The sequence below is a fragment of the Rhinoderma darwinii genome, assembly GCF_050947455.1.
Source record: "Rhinoderma darwinii isolate aRhiDar2 chromosome 12 unlocalized genomic scaffold, aRhiDar2.hap1 SUPER_12_unloc_13, whole genome shotgun sequence".
Taxonomy (NCBI): Eukaryota; Metazoa; Chordata; class Amphibia; order Anura; family Rhinodermatidae; genus Rhinoderma; species Rhinoderma darwinii.
Window position 1 is genome coordinate 186,773 of NW_027461866.1, and position 23,766 is coordinate 210,538.

Below are 23,766 nucleotides of genomic sequence, written 5' to 3' on the forward strand. Positions count from 1 at the left end.
GACCAGCGCTCACAGATCCATGGCTGTGGGCATCAGGAGGTGAGTGGAACCGACGGCCCGCGGCCATAGATTCTGCATGTGAGTAAACTCGCTAATATACATTCCCGTCCCCCTTGGTGCTGTTTCTGAGATTTTCATAGATTTTTATAACGCTGATGAGGAACCGGAAGTCTAGTTGTACAGTCTTCTTTGGTGACGACACGACTCTTCGTCATGTGATCGGCCCCGCTGTACTCTATGTACTCGCTGTACTACTGCTCGTGCAGTATACGGAGCACAGCGCCGCTCTCTGAGAGGTTCCTCTGAGAGGTTCCTGTTGTTTCTCCTTTGCTTTATCCAATGCTAAAAACTAATAATGATTTTTTTTTTTTTTTTAAATGCAAGCCCCTCAGTTGGAGTCACTGGGACCCAACATTAGAATTTCATCTGATTTGACAGATTATGGCACAATTTTCTATGGGGAACTTATGGTGGTTATTTTGATATTCCCATACTGTTTTTTGACACAGACCACCTACCTAAACATTGCTACAGACAAATCCACCTCTTCATGGTAAAGGTATTTTATAATGCCAGTGCTGTCTTACATCAGGATAATGCCCCCGCCACACTGCAAAAATCGTTCAGGACTGATGTGAGGAACATGACAAAGAGTTCAAGGTGTTGACCTGGCCTCCATATTCTTAATTCAATCGATCATCTGTGAGATGTGCTGGAAAACAAATCCAATCCATGGAGACCCCTACTCACAATTTACAGGACTTAACCCCTTAATGACGAAGCCTAGGTTGGGCCTTAAGGCTCAGAGCCCATTTGTCTAAACTGACATTATCTAAGGGGAGACATTTCCTCAACCTATTGCAGGAAAATTTTATGGGCCAGTTTGTGGAAGACCCAACTAGAGGTGAAGCTCTGTTGGATCTGGTCATTTCTAATAATGCAGATCTTGTTGGGAATGTCAATGTTCGTGAAAACCTCGGTAACAGTGATCACAATATAGTTACATTTTACCTATACTGTAAAAAACAAACACAGGCTGGGAGGGCAAAAACATTTAATTTTAAGAAAACCAATTTCCCCAGGATGAAGGCGGCAATTCAGGATATAGACTGGGAAGAACTAATGTCACATAATGGGACAAATGATAAATGGGAGATTTTCAAATCTACTTTGGGTTATTATAGTGCAAAATGTATTCCTATAGGTAACAAGTATAAACGACTAAAATTAAATCCCACATGGCTTACACCTTCTGTGAAAGGGGCAATACATGACAAAAAAAGGGCATTTAAAAAATACAAATCTGAGGGTACATCTGAAGCCTTTGTAAAATATAAAGAGCTTAATAAAATCTGTAATAATGTAATACCGGTAAAATTAGCAAAAAATACAAAATGAAAGGCAGGTGGCCAAGGATAGTAAAACAAATCCCAAAAAATTCTTTAAGTATATAAATGCTAAAAAGCCAAGGTCTGAACATGTAGGACCCCTAGATAGTGGTAATGGGGAGTTGATCACAGGGGGTCAAGAGAAGGCAGAGTTACTAAATGGGTTCTTTAGCTCTGTATATACAACAGAAGAAAGAGCAGCTGATGTAGCCGGTGCCAGTGCTGTTAATATATCAGTTGATATATTGATTGGATGAATGTAGATATGGTCCAAGCTAAATAAAATAAAATAAATGTGCACAAGGCCCCGGGACCAGATGGGATACACGCTAGAATTCTTAAAGAGCTTAGTTCAGTTATTTCTGTCCCCCTTTTCATAATATTCAGAGAATCTCTAGTGACTGGAATAGTGCCAAGGGACTGGCGCAGGGCAAATGTGGTGCCTATTTTCAAAAAGGGCTCTAGGTCTTCCCCGGGTAATTATAGACCAGTAAGCTTAACATCCATCGTGGGGAAAATGTTTGAGGGGCTATTGAGGGACTATATACAGGATTATGTGACAATAAATAGCATTATAAGTGACAGCCAGCACGGTTTTACTAAGGACAGAAGTTGTCAAACTAACCTAATCTGTTTTTATGAAGAGGTGAGCAGAAGCCTAGACACAGCGGCCGCTGTGGATTTAGTGTTTTTGGACTTTGCAAAGGCATTTGACACTGTCCCCCATAGATGCCTAATGGGTAAATTAAGGACTATAGGTTTAGAAAATATAGTTTGTAATTGGATTGAGAATGGCTCAAGGACCGTATCCAGAGAGTTGTGGTCAATGATTCCTACTCTGAATGGTCCCCGGTTATAAGTGGTGCACCCCAGGGTTCAGTGCTGGGACCACTATTATTCAACTTATTTATTAATGATATAGAGCAGGGGTCTCAAGCACGCGGCCCGCGGGCCGCATGCGGCCCCTGGGGCTGTCATCTGCGGCCCACGGGACACAGAGCCGCTTGTATTGGCTCTGCTCCGAGACTCTGGAATTCCCTGACATCGCTGTCCACATATGAACAGCGATGTCTGGGGCTTCCCCAAAGCCGGAGTCCCGAGCAGAGCGCTGGTGTCGGCTCTGCTCCGGGACTCTTTGGAATTCCCTGACATCGCTGCCCATATATGGACAGTGTGTCAGGGTCTTGCCCAGAGCGGAGCAGAGCGCTGGTGTCGGCTCTGCTCCTGGACTCTGTGGAATTCCCTGACATCGCTGTCCACATATAAACAGCGATGTCTGGGGCTTCCCCAGAGCCGGAGTCCCGAGCAGAGCGCTGGTGTCGGCTCTGCTCCGGGACTCTGTGGAATTCCCTGACATCGCTGCCCATATATGGACAGTGTGTCAGGGTCTTGCCCAGAGCGGAGCAGAGCGCTGGTGTCGGCTCTGCTCCTGGACTCTGTGGAATTCCCTGACATCGCTGTCCACATATGAACAGCGATGTCTGGGGCTTCCCCAGAGCCGGAGTCCCGAGCAGAGCGCTGGTGTCGGCTCTGCTCCGGGACTCTGTGGAATTCCCTGACATCGCTGCCCATATATGGACAGTGTGTCAGGGTCTTCCCCAGAGCGGAGTCCCGGGCAGAGCGCTATTATCGGCTCTGCTCCGGGACTCTGGGGAAGCCTCTGACATCGCTGTCCATACATCGACAATGATGTCAGGGGCTTCCCCAGAGCAGGAGTCCCAGTGATGTCAGGAGCACAGCTGGAGTCCCAGGAAGAGCCTACTAGCGCTCTGCCTGGGACTCCAGCTCTGGGCAAGCCCCTGACATCACTGGGGCAGCCTCTACAGAGGGCACTGGGGCAGCCTCTACAGAGGGGACTGGGGCAGCCTCTACAGAGGGCACTGGGGCAGCCTCTTCAGAGGGCACTGGGGCAGCCTCTACAGAGGGCACTGGGGCAGCCTCTACAGAGGGCACTGGGGCAGCCTCTACAGAGGGCACTATGGCAGCCTCTACAGACGGCACTGTGGCAGCCTCTACAGAGGGCACTGTGGCAGCCTCTACAGAGGGCACTGTGGCAGCCTCTACAGAGGGCACTGTGGCAGCCTCTACAGAGGGCACTGTGGCAGCCTCTACAGAGGGCACTGTGGCGTTATCTACAAGTGGGTGTGTGTGACAGTATCTGAAGAGGACACTGGCATTATCTAGGGGTGTGTTGCATTATCTACAGAGGGCACTGTGGCCTTATCTACAGAGGGCACTGTGGCCTTATCTACAGAGGGCACTGTGGCCTTATCTACAGAGGGCACTGTGGCCTTATCTACAGAGGGCACTGTGGCCTTATCTACAGAGGGCACTGTGGCCTTATCTACAGAGGGCACTGTGGCCTTATCTACAGAGGGCACTGTGGCCTTATCTACAGAGGGCACTGTGGCCTTATCTACAGAGGGCACTGTGGCCTTATCTACAGAGGGCACTGTGGCCTTATCCACAGAGGGCACTGCGGCAGCATCCACAGAGGGCACTGCGGCAGCATCCACAGAGGGCACTGCGGCACTATCTAAAAAGGGGCTGCCCAATCTTGACATGTGTGCTAACTGAGCCGCCGGACTGCATTTAGGGACACTTAAACTGGAAAGCTGGATTGTTGAAATAAGCACGTGGAGAAATATCTAAAATTTTAAACCTAGCGCTATTATTATAGTAATGTAGTGTTATTATTCTAGTAATATAGTGTTATAGTAGTTCAAATAACTAATTGATTAACAATAATTTTGTATTGTATCAAATTTGAAAGTAATGCGGCCAGTCAACTTCCCATTTTTTCTATATGCGGCCCACTTACCCAGCCGAGTTTGAGACCCCTGATATAGAGGATGGGATTAATAGCACTATTTCTATTTTTGCCGATGACACCAAGCTATGTAATATAGTTCAGTCTATGGAAGATGTTCATGAATTGCAAGCGGATTTAAACAAACTAAGTGTGTGGGCATCCACTTGGCAGATGAAGTTTAATGTAGATAAATGTAAAGTTATGCATCTGGGTACCAACAACCTGCATGCATCATATGTCCTAGAGGGAGCTACACTGGGGGAGTCACTTGTTGAGAAGGATCTGGGTGTACTTGTAAATCATAAACTAAATAACAGCATGCAGTGTCAATCAGCTGCTTCAAAGGCCAGCAGGATATTGTCGTGTATTAAAAGAGGCATGGACTCGCGGGACAAGGATGTAATATTGCCATTTTACAAAGCATTAGTGAGGCCTCATCTAAAATATGCAGTTCAGTTCTGGGCTCCAGTTCATAGAAAGGATGCCCTGCAGTTGGAAAAAATACAAAGAAGAGCAACGAAGCTAATTAGGGGCCTGGAGAATCTAAGTTATGAGGAAAGAATTAAACCTATTTAGCCTTGAAAAAAGACGACTAAGGGGGGACATGATTAATTTATATAAATATATTAATGGCACATACAAAAAATATGGTGAAATCCTGTTCCATGTAAAACCCCCTCAAAAAACAAGCGGGCACTCCCTCCGTCTGGAGAAAAAAAGGTTCAACCTGCAGAGGCGACAAGCCTTCTTTACTGTGAGAACTGTGAATCTATGGAATAGCCTACCGCAGGAGCTGGTCACTGCAGGGACAGTAGATGGCTTTCAAAAAGGGTTAGATAATTTCCTAGAACAAAAAAGTATTAGCTCCTATGTGTAGAAATTTTTTCCTTCCCTTTTCCCGTCCCTTGATTGAACTTGATGGACATGTGTCTTTTTTCAGCCGTACTAACTATGTAACTAGGACATGTGTCACTTTATGTGGTAATAACTTTGGAATGCCTTTATTTATCCAAGTGATTCTGAGACTGTTTTCTGGTGACACATTGAACTTTATGTTAGTGGTAAAATTTGGTTGATACATTCAGTGAAAAACAGAAAAAATTACAGAAAATGTGGTGTAAGGCAGATGGTTATACCACACAAAATAGTTATTAATTAACAATTTATTTTTTTAAATAAAGGACTTAATATTGAAAAAAGGTTTTTTATACAAGTGTTTTTTTTTTGTCTCACTAGGTGACTTGAAGTCAGGAATCCCTGATCGCTATTCTAATACACTGCACTACATGCGTAGTGCAGTGTAAAAGTGCTGTCAGTTACTCACTGACAGCAAACCTAAGGCAGGACAAACTAGGCTTCCGTAGATGACAAACCCGGAGGCCATTGTTAGGCCTCCTGTTGCCATAACATGATGGAATAGAACGTCAAGGAGCAGGAAGGGGTTAAAGGATCTGCTAACGTCTTGGTGCCAGATACCACAGGACACTTTTAGAGATCTTCTGAAATCCATGTCCCAACGGGTCAGAGCTATTATGGCAGCACGAGGAGGACTACACAAGGCAGGTGGTTTTAATGTTATGTCTGGATGGTGTATATGTTAGTAATTCATTTCTATTCATTTGTACATTGATGGAAATTAGGGTATGTTCACACGCAAACTCAAAAATATCTGAAAATACAGAGCTGTTTTCAAGGTTTTCAGCGTTTTTTATGGCCGTTTTTGGAGCTGTTTTCAATATTGTCTAGGAAAAACGGCTCCAAAAGCGGCCCAAGAAGTGACTTGCACTTCTTTTGTGAACATACCCTAAAAAAAGAGTAATTTTTCTGTGCTTTTTATGTTTACAATATATATCAATCACCCTAAATATTGTAATCTTGGGGCCTACATTGCTCCTATGTAAACATGGGAACGCCACCATTCTCACCAGTTTTAAGGAGTAATGTAAGTCTTAGGCCAAAATGTAGTAGTAGTCGAAACGCCAATCCAACCGAGATGGAATATGAAATATCCAAGATAGAAGGGAGTCCCAGGCATAAAATAAGATAAGATAACTTTATTAATCCCCGAAGGGAAATTCCAGTATCACATAAATGGATTCTGGGAAACGGCATCAGGGATCTTTTATTATTAGGTCTCTGTGCAGATTGAGATTCTGGCGTCCAAGGTGAAGATGATGAAGAAGACTAGGTGGTACTGTAGACAAAACAAAAATAATCAGACCAGACGATAATCACTCAGCAATATACTGGTGCCGAAGCTCCAGCCATGATTTCACAAAAATACTATAGATGTCAGTGATCATACCTGTACTGCTGGTGTTTCTTCTGCACCACAGCTGTTGGTACTTATCTCCTCCTCTTTCTTTGAAAGGCATGGACGCGGCACAAGGGACAGCGTGGATTTGTCGGGATCCAATGTGCAATACAAGGCAGATGGAATATGTGAGAACATGGCAGAACGGTGACTTGCTCTCCAATCTCATAGTCCTCTAGGCATATAGTGCAGGACTGGATGTCTTCGTTTTCAGTAAAGGTTCGAGATGGGAGTCTATCAATCTGCCTGCCTCTCCTGCCTCGCCGACGTTGTCTTCTCTGCACAGGTCTGCTGTCTGTGGTCTCTGTTGTCGACTGTTGGTTGGGAAGCAGCTGACTGGTGCTTGGTGTTGGCTCCACCAGCCTGTTAGATGTTTGCTGAGGAGATCTGCTTCCTTCTCTGGACGGCTGCAGGTTTGGTAGCGGCTCACTGGTGCTGGGGTCTTGTGTTGGTTCCTCCAGCCTTTCGGATCTCTCCTGAGTAGTTGATGGAGTAGACCCAGGCTGGGATTCTCCAGGAATTCTGAGCTCGGTCTCACTATTAATACGACGGCCAATTGTCGTTTCAGACTGTTCTATTGGCTCAGGTCGTAATGGGGACCGGCTTCTGTCCGCTCCGTCTTGCTGCAACCTACGGCGCGGTGGAACTTGACCACGTCTTCGTCTCCTGTCTGGGACATTGTCATGGTCTTCATCCTGTTCCACACTCTGACGCCTTCTATGTCCAGATCTTAATCTTCCATCAGCAATGCCTAGATGTGAAACAATGTGTATAACATATATTAATTCTGTACAGAAAAAATGGGAAAAAAGATCAATACCAGACATTTCCTATGGACTCGCGTGGCCTTCTTTCTAGAGGAAAGCTCCCATGTTTTTCTAATCTTGGACAACCGTTTTGATACTATGAATATATACACAGTCGAGTCACATTATTATAACTACTACTAATATCCAGAGTAACCGGCGTGTGCAGCACGGACAGCAGTAGACGGGCTGGGAGTGACTCAATAAGGTGCTGGTCAGTGGTCTCATATGTGGAGCCTCGCTGACTCCATACATCCCACATTTACTGGAGGGTGCGTGGGGGAGGATCCATAAAGCGAACAACACGATTCACGTGGTCCCACAGATGCTCAATTGGGTTCAAGTCTGGAGAAATAGGGGGCCAGGGAAGTACTTGGAAGTCTTGGTCGTGCTCTTCCAACCACTGTCGGGCATTTATAGTCGTGTGACATGTCGCATTGTCTTGCTTTAAGATTCCATTTGCTCCAGGGAAGACAATCAGCATGTATGGTGGATGTGATCTGTAACGATGGATTCATATCTAAATCGGTTCAGAGCCTTCCATATGGATGAGTGGCCCAGAGAATGCCATGGAAAAATACCCCAGACGCTGACGTCGCCGCCAGCTTTTTCCAGCAATGGTTGTAAAGTCCATCCTTTCGATGAAGCAGAAAACGTGATTTATCGGAGAAGACAACCCTTTGCCAATCATCGGTGCTCTGAGACCAATACTGCCGTGCAAATTGAAGCCATTTTCTCTGATGCACCTTTGTTACATAGGAGCAGTGACCATCCGTCGGGTTCGGAGCCCCATACGCAGTCGGGTTCGCTGAACTGTTGTATTAGACACACGTCTGGTAGCCAACGTTCACCTCTCAAATACATGGCACGTGGTGCTCTGCAGTTTCCATGTCCGTTATTCCCAATGGTGCCATTTATCCACTCACGATACACTGTCACCACAGCAGCACGCGAACAGTTCACAAACTGCGCTGTTTGAGAAATACCGCCGCCCTTGGTCCGAAAGCCAATAATCATCCCTTTTTGCAACTGAAAAACGGTGCATTTTTTGCGGACGCAAAACGGACACGTTTGTGTGAAACTAGCCTAAATGTATCTGATATAACAAGTTCCACTTACCTTGATTTATCCGGGAACTTTCGTCTATTGCAAGCTGCAAGAGTTCTCGGTAACTCATTGTTCCTTGTAGCTTGATGTTTAAATTCAGGAACAATGGAAAAACGGGATTCCTCAAATAAGAGGGAATCTACCACGATGTTCAGAAGTTGCACTGGTGTTTAAGTGCTCTGAACAGATGATGTAGTAGTCGCTTTGTAGCACAAATTCGCTCTTTGAAAAACCAAGTGAAGTTTCAGCATCAGCATCAACTCGAGATATGGCACTGATGTGACCGCGCTTGGGGTCCTTAGAACTTCACGCCATTGTGATGTCACTGCTATAGATGCCACACCCTCCATTGTTCTGATGACATCACTGCCTGCAGTGATGTCATAATGCTTACGGTATGTCATAAACGGTCCCCTGCTCTGCATTATACCAATCACTGCAGGAAAGCCTCCAAATAAATAAATAAATATATATTAAATTTTTTTATATTTACATATTTACATATTGCAGCTGAAAATCTCTAATATTTGTTTAGTAAATGTTTCTCTATAATTGTTTAGTAAATGTTGTAGCACACAATTCATCTAAGAAAAAGTCTTAGTAACAGATTACCACAATGGAGAGGTGGAAATGTAACTTTATTTTTCTAAAACTAGATGGTTCTGGAGTAAATAAGAATCCTTTATAACCTAAAGAGGTTGTCTGGTATAAGAAACCCATTGTAAATACCCTATTGGGAATTCTAAGTTAAGAAAGGACAAGTCTCTTATTGATTTCACTGTGTAATGCTTAGTTTCTCCTGTGGTGGCGCTGCAGGGGAATTCAACACTTCTCAAGTTCCATCACAGATTAAATCTGATCGCTGGGGGTCACAATCAGCGACATTAAAGGAACAGTGTCATCACCCAAAATTTTTTTCATATGTTCAAGATGTTAGTGCTTTATTAAAAACGTTTATATTTATTTGTGTGTTTGTGTTTTACTTTTTCTTATTTTTACACTTTTTCTTCCCTATGGGGGCTGCCATTTTTTGTTCCATTTCTGTGTGTGTCGATTAACGACACATACAGACATGGAATACGGCAGCCACAGTCCCATAGGGACTGCGAACGGCTCCCGTCCCATTGACTGCAGTGTACGGCGTCTGTGTGGGAACTGCGCATGCGCCGCTCCCACACAGTCCTATTCGAAATTGGCGCCGTCCGGCGCCATTTTCCTGTGGACCGGAAGTCGCGGCCGGACAGTAATATTACTACTTCCGGTCGCGGCTTCCGGATTTGTGCACTTGCACCAGCGGCAGCAAACGGAGCGGACGGGCCGGAGGGAGCCGCGGCGGCAGGAGCAGGTAAGAGATTTCAATGTATGTTCGTGTTTGTGTGTGTTTACTACTGTATGTAAACCTACTACACTGTGGGTTAGCTCAAAAAATGGCGACACACAGTGTAGGAGGTTACATCGTTCAAACCCCTCGTTTATCCCGGCACTAGCCAGGATAAAGGAGGGGGGATGCTGAGAGCTCACTAGAGCGAGGGCTTTTAACCCAATGTTGCAATGCTGCAATTTTGGGAACAGCTCCATCTAGTGACCAAAAATGGGTAGTATTATAAATTAGAAATAATTTATAATATTTCCTGGACTCGTGCAAAAAAATAAAAAAAATTTGAACAATGTTTAATCACCCACACACTAAATGTTTAATTTTTTAAAAAAAAACATGTTTTTCTGGCAACACATTCCCTTTAAGCTGCACTATCTGGATGTACAAATTACACTGGATGAGGGCCGTATTGTGACAGACATTTACACCAAATCAACTGACTAAAAATAATTTTTTAATTTTAGCTTTCAACCCAAATCAGCACAAAAATAAAATTTCACAAAGCCAACTACATAGTGATAGAAAATGCAGCAGAACTTCGCATATAAATGAGACGGATATGTGAGAGGCAGATAGATAGGGCGTGCTCTAGCAAAGTAAAAAATGAGCCCCCCATTACTTTATTTTTCTGATCTCAAATGCCAAGATACAATCCCGTTAGTAAGCCCTAAATATACACCTCGTGCAATGAGCCATAATACAATTGTGGGGATCAGACCTTAACCACTTCCTGCCGCAGCCATTTTGAATTTTTTTATTTTTGTTCTTTCCTCCTCACCTTCCAAAAGCCACAACTTTTTTATTTTTCTGTTGATATATCCATATGAGGGCTTGATTTTTGCAGGACGAGTTGTAGTTTTTCATGGCACCATTTATTGTACTAATGAAATGGGAAACTGAAAGAACTTTCTTTGTGGGGTGAAAAAGGAAAAAAACAGATTTCTCCATTGTTTTTTGGGTTTAGTTTTTATAGAGATCACCGCGCGGTTTTGTTTCGCCATTATCTGAGAGCCATACGTTTTGTTTTCTTTCCGTCGCTGCAGCCGTGTGAGGGCTTGTTTTTTTGTGGCACGAGCTGTCGTTTTTATTGGTTCATGAGACTTTTTGATCATCTTTTATTCCATTGTTTGTGGGAGATGAGATGACCAAAAAACAGTGATTCTGCCCTCGACATTTTTTGTTTGTTTTAATGCATTCACCATGTGGGTTAAATAATGTTATATTGTTATAGCTCTGACTTTTACGGACGTGGCAATACAAGTTATGTTAATTTACTTTTTTTACATTGCTTTTTTTTAAACTTTAAATATTTTAACTTTATATATAAACTTAATTTAACTGTATTTTACTTTCTTTACTTGCCCTCTAGGGGACTTAAACCAGCAATCATTGGATCGCTTGCAGGATATACTGCAATACTAATGTATTGCAGTATATCGTGTTCTTTACCTGCTCTTATTAAGCCTTGCCAGGGGTGCTAAGATGGCAGACCTGAGGGCCTACATTAGTCCTCCAAGATGCAATGACAACCATCGGCACCCCGCAATCGCAGGGGGGCAATGGGCCGTCAGAGATGGCCACCCCCATCTTTCTAATGGCTTAGTTACCGCAGTTACTAGTGAGCTCAGCATCTAAGGGGTTAAACGAGTGGGATCGTAGTAATCTACGATTTCGCTCGTCGCAGTGAACTTTCAGTTGTAACATACAACCAACACCAGCAAATTATGGAGTGACCTCAGTCCGTGACACCACTCCATACTTCCCTCCTGGCCTACACCGTATATATACACGTTGGTTGTCGTGGAAGGGGCTAGGCAGCATTGAAGGGTTATGCTGCTATAAAGCAGATCTTCCCTTACAAAAACTAATGACGTTTTGGCAACCAAAGGTGCCCCCCTCAGCATCAGAGCCCCATAGCAGCTTCTATGGCTACTAGGGCTATAGTTATGTCCATGTACAGGGGGAAGATTTGATAGTAACACTACAGGTGATGTATTATCACAGTATACATCTAGTATTAGGATAAAATAGAATGACGTACCAGTCCCCAGACATTAGTAGATACGGGTCACTAAGCAAATCATGGTGGTTCCAAGTACCAGCCTCAGGACCAACACCTACAAGAGGAGGAGAGAGAATAAGGAGGTTAAAACGTGGCCAGGTGCGGTGGATTCACTGCTTGTACACAATGCATCTTGAAGGGGTTATGCGGGGACCAAAAATTATTAGCAGTGTTCTCACTGCATTATGTGATGTCACGGTTTGTGGGTATGTGGACCCACCAGGCCGCACCGCCATAGCAGCGAGGCAGCTGGCCAAACAACAGGGAACCCCAGAAATACAAAGTCCCGCACAAGGGTACCAGGATAGTCCAGACAGTGGCCGCAGCTCTGGCACGGATGGAGGTAGGTAACACAGGACGTGGCGGATGACACAGGTGCAGTAGACACGACTCCAACTAGTAGGCACAGGAACAAGAACACAGTACGGGATACAGGAACGGGTAACAGGGCACGGGTAACAACTGGAACGGGAAACAGTAAGGGACCATTTGAAAGACAGACTTGGGGTATACTAACAATGCTCAGGCAAGGATCAGATGGGTTGGGCCCTTCTTATAGTCCAGGAAATCATGTGTGTTGATGATGGTGATTTCCTACATGTGCGTGCGCTGGCCCTTTAAGAGCGGGCACGAGCGTGCGCGCGCACCCTACGGGACAGAGCAGATCGTACCAGAAGTGAGTGCTGGCGTCTCCTGGGAAGGAGATGGGAACCAGCGCTCACAGATCCATGGCTGCGGGCGTCAGGTGAGTGGACCCGATGGCCCTGGACGCTACAGTATCCCCCTCTTACGCCACCTCTTCTTGGGACTAGAGCTAGAGAGGAACTTCTTAACAAGAGCAGAGGCATCAAGGTTCTCCTCCGGCTCCCAGGACCTCTCCTCAGGACCAAACCCTCTCCAGTCCACCAAATAGAAAGTCCTTCCTCCTACCCTCTTGCAGTCCAGGATCTCCCTAACCTCGAACACATCAGAAGAACTGCTGGGAGCAGTTGTGGAACAGGAAGTCTTGCTGTAGCAGTACAGGACCACTGGTTTCAGGAGGGACACATGAAAGGAGTTGGGGATTCTGAGGGTAGGAGGCAGCCGCAGTTTATAGGAGACAGGGTTAATCTGTTGCCGAATCTCAAAAGGACCGAGAAACCTGGGAGCAAACTTGTATGAAGGCACCCTCAAACGAATGTTCCATGAGGACAGCCAGACTTTGGTACCTGGAAGATACTGCGGCGGCTCTCTTCTTGTATCCGCTTTTCGCTTCATGCCCGGGTCTGTTGCCAGATTTACAGGAAGTCCCCAAATGCAGAGTCAGCAGCGGGTACCTGAGAAGTAGTAGACACTGGAAGAGGGACTCTAGGATGTTGACCGTATACAATGTAAAACGGAGTGGAAGTGGTGGACTCGCTTGTGTGGTTGTTGTACGAGAACTCGGCCCATGGAAGAAGCTGTACCCAGTTATCATGCTGTAAGGAAATGAAGTGACGGAGATAATTCTCCATGATCTGGTTGATCCTCTCGACTTGCCCATTGGACTGGGGGTGATAGACTGTGGAAAAGTCCAATATCACATCCAGGAGTTTACAGAGAGCCCTCCAGAACCTCGAGGTGAATTGAAACCCCCGATTGGACACAATGTGAAGGGCAAGCCATGCAAGCGGTAGATGTGCTGGATGAAGAGATTCGCCATTCGGGGAACAGAAGGTAGGCCGGTCAGTGGGATAAAATGTGCCATCTTCGAGAACCGGTCCACCACCACCCAGACAGTGTTGCATCCTGCTGAGGGAGGAAGGTCAGTGACAAAGTCCATCACAATGTGCTGCAAGGTGGCATTGGGTATAGGCACAGGTTGATGGAGGCCGGCAGGCTTGGAGTTAGTAACCTTGTTAGAAGCACACACCGTGCAAGAAGAGACAAAGTCCACCACATCCTTGGGCAGCGTGGGCCACCAAAAGTGACGAGCAATCAGGTCTCGGGTTTTACGAACACCAGGGTGCCCAGCCAGTTTAGAACTGTGTCCCCATCGGAGAATTCTTCTCCTGCCTGCTAATCGAACAAAAGTCCTCCCCGGAGGGATGTCTCTATCCTGCAAAGGATTGGCAGTGATAATGCAGGACGGGTCTATGATAGTTTGAAGAGACTCCACCGTGTCATCCGTTTCAAATGACCTGGACAGGGCATCGGCCCTCACATTCTTGTCAGCGGGACGGTAGTGGAGCACAAATTGTAAACGGGTGAAGAACAGCGGCCACCTGTTTTGACAGGGATTTAGTCGTTGAGCGGACTGAAGGTAGGTGAGGTTCATGTGGTCGGTGTAGATTAGGATGGGGTGAGCTGCGCCCTCCAGCAGATGTCTCCACTTCTCCAGAGCCAATTTGATGGCCAGTAGCTCCTGATCCCAAACAGAGTAAGTGCGCTCTGCAGAAGAAAAAAGTCTCGAGTAGTAGCCACATGCTACTGCCTTTCCTTTGAGGCTCCTCTGGAACAGAAGTGCGCCTGCACCAACATAAGAGGCATCCACCTCCAAAGAAAACTGTATATATACGTCAGGATGATAGAGGATCGAGGCAGAAGTAAAGGTTTTTTTGAGACTAAAAAATGTGGACTCTGCCTCTGGGGTCCACACCTTGGCGTTCACACCGTTCTTGGTAAGGGTGGAAATAGGAGATGTCAGTGATGAGACGTTTGGGATAAACTGCCGGTAGAAATTGGCAAATCCCAGGAAATGCTGTATGGACTTCAGACCTTGAGGACGTGGCCACTCCAGGACAGCTCTCACTTTCTCAGGATCCATCTTGAGACCTTGATCCGATATGATGTAGCCCAGGAAGTGCAGAGAACTCCTCTCAAAGACGCACTTCTCCAGCTTGGCGTATAAATGATTCTCCCTTAATCGTAGTAGAACTTGACGGACATGCCTCCGATGAGTCATCGGATCTGGGGAGAAAATCAAAATATCATCGAGATAAACAACAACACAGATACAGAGGAGATCTCGGAAGATATCATTAACGAGTTCCTGAAACACTGCAGGAGCGTTACACAGTCCGAAGGGCATCACTACGTATTCGTAGTGCCCGTCACGGGTGTTAAATGCTGTCTTCCATTCGTCACCCTGGCGGACCGGAGGGGAAGTGAGATGGGGACCAGCGCTCACAGATCCATGGCTGTGGGCATCAGGAGGTGAGTGGAACCGACGGCCCGCGGCCATAGATTCTGCATGTGAGTAAACTCGCTAATATACATTCCCGTCCCCCTTGGTGCTGTTTCTGAGATTTTCATAGATTTTTATAACGCTGATGAGGAACCGGAAGTCTAGTTGTACAGTCTTCTTTGGTGACGACACGACTCTTCGTCATGTGATCGGCCCCGCTGTACTCTATGTACTCGCTGTACTACTGCTCGTGCAGTATACGGAGCACAGCGCCGCTTTCTGAGAGGTTCCTCTGAGAGGTTCCTGTTGTTTCTCCTTTGCTTTATCCAATGCTAAAAACTAATAATGATTTTTTTTTTTTTTTTAAATGCAAGCCCCTCAGTTGGAGTCACTGGGACCCAACATTAGAATTTCATCTGATTTGACAGATTATGGCACAATTTTCTATGGGGAACTTATGGTGGTTATTTTGATATTCCCATACTGTTTTTTGACACAGACCACCTACCTAAACATTGCTACAGACAAATCCACCTCTTCATGGTAAAGGTATTTTATAATGCCAGTGCTGTCTTACATCAGGATAATGCCCCCGCCACACTGCAAAAATCGTTCAGGACTGATGTGAGGAACATGACAAAGAGTTCAAGGTGTTGACCTGGCCTCCATATTCTTAATTCAATCGATCATCTGTGAGATGTGCTGGAAAACAAATCCAATCCATGGAGACCCCTACTCACAATTTACAGGACTTAACCCCTTAATGACGAAGCCTAGGTTGGGCCTTAAGGCTCAGAGCCCATTTGTCTAAACTGACATTATCTAAGGGGAGACATTTCCTCAACCTATTGCAGGAAAATTTTATGGGCCAGTTTGTGGAAGACCCAACTAGAGGTGAAGCTCTGTTGGATCTGGTCATTTCTAATAATGCAGATCTTGTTGGGAATGTCAATGTTCGTGAAAACCTCGGTAACAGTGATCACAATATAGTTACATTTTACCTATACTGTAAAAAACAAACACAGGCTGGGAGGGCAAAAACATTTAATTTTAAGAAAACCAATTTCCCCAGGATGAAGGCGGCAATTCAGGATATAGACTGGGAAGAACTAATGTCACATAATGGGACAAATGATAAATGGGAGATTTTCAAATCTACTTTGGGTTATTATAGTGCAAAATGTATTCCTATAGGTAACAAGTATAAACGACTAAAATTAAATCCCACATGGCTTACACCTTCTGTGAAAGGGGCAATACATGACAAAAAAAGGGCATTTAAAAAATACAAATCTGAGGGTACATCTGAAGCCTTTGTAAAATATAAAGAGCTTAATAAAATCTGTAATAATGTAATACCGATAAAATTAGCAAAAAATACAAAATGAAAGGCAGGTGGCCAAGGATAGTAAAACAAATCCCAAAAAATTCTTTAAGTATATAAATGCTAAAAAGCCAAGGTCTGAACATGTAGGACCCCTAGATAGTGGTAATGGGGAGTTGATCACAGGGGGTCAAGAGAAGGCAGAGTTACTAAATGGGTTCTTTAGCTCTGTATATACAACAGAAGAAAGAGCAGCTGATGTAGCCGGTGCCAGTGCTGTTAATATATCAGTTGATATATTGATTGGATGAATGTAGATATGGTCCAAGCTAAATAAAATAAAATAAATGTGCACAAGGCCCCGGGACCAGATGGGATACACGCTAGAATTCTTAAAGAGCTTAGTTCAGTTATTTCTGTCCCCCTTTTCATAATATTCAGAGAATCTCTAGTGACTGGAATAGTGCCAAGGGACTGGCGCAGGGCAAATGTGGTGCCTATTTTCAAAAAGGGCTCTAGGTCTTCCCCGGGTAATTATAGACCAGTAAGCTTAACATCCATCGTGGGGAAAATGTTTGAGGGGCTATTGAGGGACTATATACAGGATTATGTGACAATAAATAGCATTATAAGTGACAGCCAGCACGGTTTTACTAAGGACAGAAGTTGTCAAACTAACCTAATCTGTTTTTATGAAGAGGTGAGCAGAAGCCTAGACACAGCGGCCGCTGTGGATTTAGTGTTTTTGGACTTTGCAAAGGCATTTGACACTGTCCCCCATAGATGCCTAATGGGTAAATTAAGGACTATAGGTTTAGAAAATATAGTTTGTAATTGGATTGAGAATGGCTCAAGGACCGTATCCAGAGAGTTGTGGTCAATGATTCCTACTCTGAATGGTCCCCGGTTATAAGTGGTGCACCCCAGCGTTCAGTGCTGGGACCACTATTATTCAACTTATTTATTAATGATATAGAGCAGGGGTCTCAAGCACGCGGCCCGCGGGCCGCATGCGGCCCCTGGGGCTGTCATCTGCGGCCCACGGGACACAGAGCCGCTTGTATTGGCTCTGCTCCGAGACTCTGGAATTCCCTGACATCGCTGTCCACATATGAACAGCGATGTCTGGGGCTTCCCCAAAGCCGGAGTCCCGAGCAGAGCGCTGGTGTCGGCTCTGCTCCGGGACTCTTTGGAATTCCCTGACATCGCTGCCCATATATGGACAGTGTGTCAGGGTCTTGCCCAGAGCGGAGCAGAGCGCTGGTGTCGGCTCTGCTCCTGGACTCTGTGGAATTCCCTGACATCGCTGTCCACATATAAACAGCGATGTCTGGGGCTTCCCCAGAGCCGGAGTCCCGAGCAGAGCGCTGGTGTCGGCTCTGCTCCGGGACTCTGTGGAATTCCCTGACATCGCTGCCCATATATGGACAGTGTGTCAGGGTCTTGCCCAGAGCGGAGCAGAGCGCTGGTGTCGGCTCTGCTCCTGGACTCTGTGGAATTCCCTGACATCGCTGTCCACATATGAACAGCGATGTCTGGGGCTTCCCCAGAGCCGGAGTCCCGAGCAGAGCGCTGGTGTCGGCTCTGCTCCGGGACTCTGTGGAATTCCCTGACATCGCTGCCCATATATGGACAGTGTGTCAGGGTCTTCCCCAGAGCGGAGTCCCGGGCAGAGCGCTATTATCGGCTCTGCTCCGGGACACTAGGGAAGCCTCTGACATCGCTGTCCATACATCGACAATGATGTCAGGGGCTTCCCCAGAGCAGGAGTCCCAGTGATGTCAGGAGCACAGCTGGAGTCCCAGGAAGAGCCTACTAGCGCTCTGCCTGGGACTCCAGCTCTGGGCAAGCCCCTGACATCACTGGGGCAGCCTCTACAGAGGGCACTGGGGCAGCCTCTACAGAGGGCACTGGGGCAGCCTCTACAGAGGGGACTGGGGCAGCCTCTACAGAGGGCACTGGGGCAGCCTCTTCAGAGGGCACTGGGGCAGCCTCTACAGAGGGCACTGGGGCAGCCTCTACAGAGGGCACTGGGGCAGCCTCTACAGAGGGCACTATGGCAGCCTCTACAGACGGCACTGTGGCAGCCTCTACAGAGGGCACTGTGGCAGCCTCTACAGAGGGCACTGTGGCAGCCTCTACAGAGGGCACTGTGGCAGCCTCTACAGAGGGCACTGTGGCAGCCTCTACAGAGGGCACTGTGGCAGCCTCTACAGAGGGCACTGTGGCGTTATCTACAAGTGGGTGTGTGTGACAGTATCTGAAGAGGACACTGGCATTATCTAGGGGTGTGTTGCATTATCTACAGAGGGCACTGTGGCCTTATCTACAGAGGGCACTGTGGCCTTATCTACAGAGGGCACTGTGGCCTTATCTACAGAGGGCACTGTGGCCTTATCTACAGAGGGCACTGTGGCCTTATCTACAGAGGGCACTGTGGCCTTATCTACAGAGGGCACTGTGGCCTTATCTACAGAGGGCACTGTGGCCTTATCTACAGAGGGCACTGTGGCCTTATCTACAGAGGGCACTGTGGCCTTATCCACAGAGGGCACTGCGGCAGCATCCACAGAGGGCACTGCGGCAGCATCCACAGAGGGCACTGCGGCACTATCTAAAAAGGGGCTGCCCAATCTTGACATGTGTGCTAACTGAGCCGCCGGACTGCATTTAGGGACACTTAAACTGGAAAGCTGGATTGTTGAAATAAGCACGTGGAGAAATATCTAAAATTTTAAACCTAGCGCTATTATTATAGTAATGTAGTGTTATTATTCTAGTAATATAGTGTTATAGTAGTTCAAATAACTAATTGATTAACAATAATTTTGTATTGTATCAAATTTGAAAGTAATGCGGCCAGTCAACTTCCCATTTTTTCTATATGCGGCCCACTTACCCAGCCGAGTTTGAGACCCCTGATATAGAGGATGGGATTAATAGCACTATTTCTATTTTTGCCGATGACACCAAGCTATGTAATATAGTTCAGTCTATGGAAGATGTTCATGAATTGCAAGCGGATTTAAACAAACTAAGTGTGTGGGCATCCACTTGGCAGATGAAGTTTAATGTAGATAAATGTAAAGTTATGCATCTGGGTACCAACAACCTGCATGCATCATATGTCCTAGAGGGAGCTACACTGGGGGAGTCACTTGTTGAGAAGGATCTGGGTGTACTTGTAAATCATAAACTAAATAACAGCATGCAGTGTCAATCAGCTGCTTCAAAGGCCAGCAGGATATTGTCGTGTATTAAAAGAGGCATGGACTCGCGGGACAGGGATGTAATATTGCCATTTTACAAAGCATTAGTGAGGCCTCATCTAAAATATGCAGTTCAGTTCTGGGCTCCAGTTCATAGAAAGGATGCCCTGCAGTTGGAAAAAATACAAAGAAGAGCAACGAAGCTAATTAGGGGCCTGGAGAATCTAAGTTATGAGGAAAGAATTAAACCTATTTAGCCTTGAAAAAAGACGACTAAGGGGGGACATGATTAATTTATATAAATATATTAATGGCACATACAAAAAATATGGTGAAATCCTGTTCCATGTAAAACCCCCTCAAAAAACAAGCGGGCACTCCCTCCGTCTGGAGAAAAAAAGGTTCAACCTGCAGAGGCGACAAGCCTTCTTTACTGTGAGAACTGTGAATCTATGGAATAGCCTACCGCAGGAGCTGGTCACTGCAGGGACAGTAGATGGCTTTAAAAAAGGGTTAGATAATTTCCTAGAACAAAAAAGTATTAGCTCCTATGTGTAGAAATTTTTTCCTTCCCTTTTCCCGTCCCTTGATTGAACTTGATGGACATGTGTCTTTTTTCAGCCGTACTAACTATGTAACTAGGACATGTGTCACTTTATGTGGTAATAACTTTGGAATGCCTTTATTTATCCAAGTGATTCTGAGACTGTTTTCTGGTGACACATTGAACTTTATGTTAGTGGTAAAATTTGGTTGATACATTCAGTGAAAAACAGAAAAAATTACAGAAAATGTGGTGTAAGGCAGATGGTTATACCACACAAAATAGTTATTAATTAACAATTTATTTTTTTAAATAAAGGACTTAATATTGAAAAAAGGTTTTTTATACAAGTGTTTTTTTTTTGTCTCACTAGGTGACTTGAAGTCAGGAATCCCTGATCGCTATTCTAATACACTGCACTACATGCGTAGTGCAGTGTAAAAGTGCTGTCAGTTACTCACTGACAGCAAACCTAAGGCAGGACAAACTAGGCTTCCGTAGATGACAAACCCGGAGGCCATTGTTAGGCCTCCTGTTGCCATAACATGATGGAATAGAACGTCAAGGAGCAGGAAGGGGTTAAAGGATCTGCTAACGTCTTGGTGCCAGATACCACAGGACACTTTTAGAGATCTTCTGAAATCCATGTCCCAACGGGTCAGAGCTATTATGGCAGCACGAGGAGGACTATACAAGGCAGGTGGTTTTAATGTTATGTCTGGATGGTGTATATGTTAGTAATTCATTTCTATTCATTTGTACATTGATGGAAATTAGGGTATGTTCACACGCAAACTCAAAAATATCTGAAAATACAGAGCTGTTTTCAAGGTTTTCAGCGTTTTTTATGGCCGTTTTTGGAGCTGTTTTCAATATTGTCTAGGAAAAACGGCTCCAAAAGCGGCCCAAGAAGTGACTTGCACTTCTTTTGTGAACATACCCTAAAAAAAGAGTAATTTTTCTGTGCTTTTTATGTTTACAATATATATCAATCACCCTAAATATTGTAATCTTGGGGCCTACATTGCTCCTATGTAAACATGGGAACGCCACCATTCTCACCAGTTTTAAGGAGTAATGTAAGTCTTAGGCCAAAATGTAGTAGTAGTCGAAACGCCAATCCAACCGAGATGGAATATGAAATATCCAAGATAGAAGGGAGTCCCAGGCATAAAATAAGATAAGATAACTTTATTAATCCCCGAAGGGAAATTCCAGTATCACATAAATGGATTCTGGGAAACGGCATCAGGGATCTTTTATTATTAGGTCTCTGTGCAGATTGAGATTCTGGCGTCCAAGGTGAAGATGATGAAGAAGACTAGGTGGTACTGTAGACAAAACAAAAATAATCAGACCAGACGATAATTACTCAGCAATATACTGGTGCCGAAGCTCCAGCCATGATTTCACAAAAATACTATAGATGTCAGTGATCATACCTGTACTGCTGGTGTTTCTTCTGCACCACAGCTGTTGGTACTTATCTCCTCCTCTTTCTTTGAAAGGCATGGACGCGGCACAAGGGACAGCGTGGATTTGTCGGGATCCAATGTGCAATACAAGGCAGATGGAATATGTGAGAACATGGCAGAACGGTGACTTGCTCTCCAATCTCATAGTCCTCTAGGCATATAGTGCAGGACTGGATGTCTTCGTTTTCAGTAAAGGTTCGAGATGGGAGTCTATCAATCTGCCTGCCTCTCCTGCCTCGCCGACGTTGTCTTCTCTGCACAGGTCTGCTGTCTGTGGTCTCTGTTGTCGACTGTTGGTTGGGAAGCAGCTGACTGGTGCTTGGTGTTGGCTCCACCAGCCTGTTAGATGTTTGCTGAGGAGATCTGCTTCCTTCTCTGGACGGCTGCAGGTTTGGTAGCGGCTCACTGGTGCTGGGGTCTTGTGTTGGTTCCTCCAGCCTTTCGGATCTCTCCTGAGTAGTTGATGGAGTAGACCCAGGCTGGGATTCTCCAGGAATTCTGAGCTCGGTCTCACTATTAATACGACGGCCAATTGTCGTTTCAGACTGTTCTATTGGCTCAGGTCGTAATGGGGACCGGCTTCTGTCCGCTCCGTCTTGCTGCAACCTACGGCGCGGTGGAACTTGACCACGTCTTCGTCTCCTGTCTGGGACATTGTCATGGTCTTCATCCTGTTCCACACTCTGACGCCTTCTATGTCCAGATCTTAATCTTCCATCAGCAATGCCTAGATGTGAAACAATGTGTATAACATATATTAATTCTGTACAGAAAAAATGGGAAAAAAGATCAATACCAGACATTTCCTATGGACTCGCGTGGCCTTCTTTCTAGAGGAAAGCTCCCATGTTTTTCTAATCTTGGACAACCGTTTTGATACTATGAATATATACACAGTCGAGTCACATTATTATAACTACTACTAATATCCAGAGTAACCGGCGTGTGCAGCACGGACAGCAGTAGACGGGCTGGGAGTGACTCAATAAGGTGCTGGTCAGTGGTCTCATATGTGGAGCCTCGCTGACTCCATACATCCCACATTTACTGGAGGGTGCGTGGGGGAGGATCCATAAAGCGAACAACACGATTCACGTGGTCCCACAGATGCTCAATTGGGTTCAAGTCTGGAGAAATAGGGGGCCAGGGAAGTACTTGGAAGTCTTGGTCGTGCTCTTCCAACCACTGTCGGGCATTTATAGTCGTGTGACATGTCGCATTGTCTTGCTTTAAGATTCCATTTGCTCCAGGGAAGACAATCAGCATGTATGGTGGATGTGATCTGTAACGATGGATTCATATCTAAATCGGTTCAGAGCCTTCCATATGGATGAGTGGCCCAGAGAATGCCATGGAAAAATACCCCAGACGCTGACGTCGCCGCCAGCTTTTTCCAGCAATGGTTGTAAAGTCCATCCTTTCGATGAAGCAGAAAACGTGATTTATCAGAGAAGACAACCCTTTGCCAATCATCGGTGCTCTGAGACCAATACTGCCGTGCAAATTGAAGCCATTTTCTCTGATGCACCTTTGTTACATAGGAGCAGTGACCATCCGTCGGGTTCGGAGCCCCATACGCAGTCGGGTTCGCTGAACTGTTGTATTAGACACACGTCTGGTAGCCAACGTTCACCTCTCAAATACATGGCACGTGGTGCTCTGCAGTTTCCATGTCCGTTATTCCCAATGATGCCATTTGTCCACTCACGATACACTGTCACCACAGCAGCACGCGAACAGTTCACAAACTGCGCTGTTTGAGAAATACCGCCGCCCTTGGTCCGAAAGCCAATAATCATCCCTTTTTGCAACTGAAAAACGGTGCATTTTTTGCGGACGCAAAACGGACACGTTTGTGTGAAACTAGCCTAAATGTATCTGATATAACAAGTTCCACTTACCTTGATTTATCCGGGAACTTTCGTCTATTGCAAGCTGCAAGAGTTCTCGGTAACTCATTGTTCCTTGTAGCAGGCGGCTTGATGTTTAAATTCAGGAACAATGGAAAAACGGGATTCCTCAAATAAGAGGGAATCTACCACGATGTTCAGAAGTTGCACTGGTGTTTAAGTGCTCTGAACAGATGATGTAGTAGTCGCTTTGTAGCACAAATTCGCTCTTTGAAAAACCAAGTGAAGTTTCAGCATCAGCATCAACTCGAGATATGGCACTGATGTGACCGCGCTTGGGGTCCTTAGAACT

At 45.6% G+C, this 23,766-nt stretch overlaps 1 protein-coding gene and 1 long non-coding RNA gene across 2 annotated transcripts in view; one reads left to right on the top strand and one right to left on the bottom strand.

The window, feature by feature from the left end:
* The window catches only part of LOC142698125 (uncharacterized), a 121,370-nt gene that overhangs the window by 51,203 nt on the left and 46,401 nt on the right, over window positions 1–23,766 (top strand). The window lies entirely within an intron of this gene.
* On the bottom strand, window positions 6,304–8,648 carry LOC142698127 (uncharacterized). The gene is made up of 3 exons (XM_075847804.1): window positions 8,440–8,648; window positions 6,506–7,265; window positions 6,304–6,394 (listed from the first exon to the last, which is right to left on the bottom strand). The coding sequence occupies exons 1-2, from the start codon at window positions 8,495–8,497 to the stop codon at window positions 6,547–6,549; spliced, it is 777 nt and encodes a 258-aa protein (XP_075703919.1). The 5' UTR covers window positions 8,498–8,648; the 3' UTR covers window positions 6,304–6,394; window positions 6,506–6,546.

What these genes read in the sequence shown, in the direction of transcription:
- LOC142698127 (XM_075847804.1), bottom strand. Translation starts at nt 8,497, where the DNA reads ATGAGTTACCGAGAACTCTTGCAGCTTGCAATAGACGAAAGTTCCCGG. An exon ending in AAGTTCCCGGATAAATCAAG is followed by an intron (nt 7,266 to 8,439) that starts GTAAGTGGAACT and finishes TTTCACATCTAG; the next exon opens with GCATTGCTGATGGAAGATTA.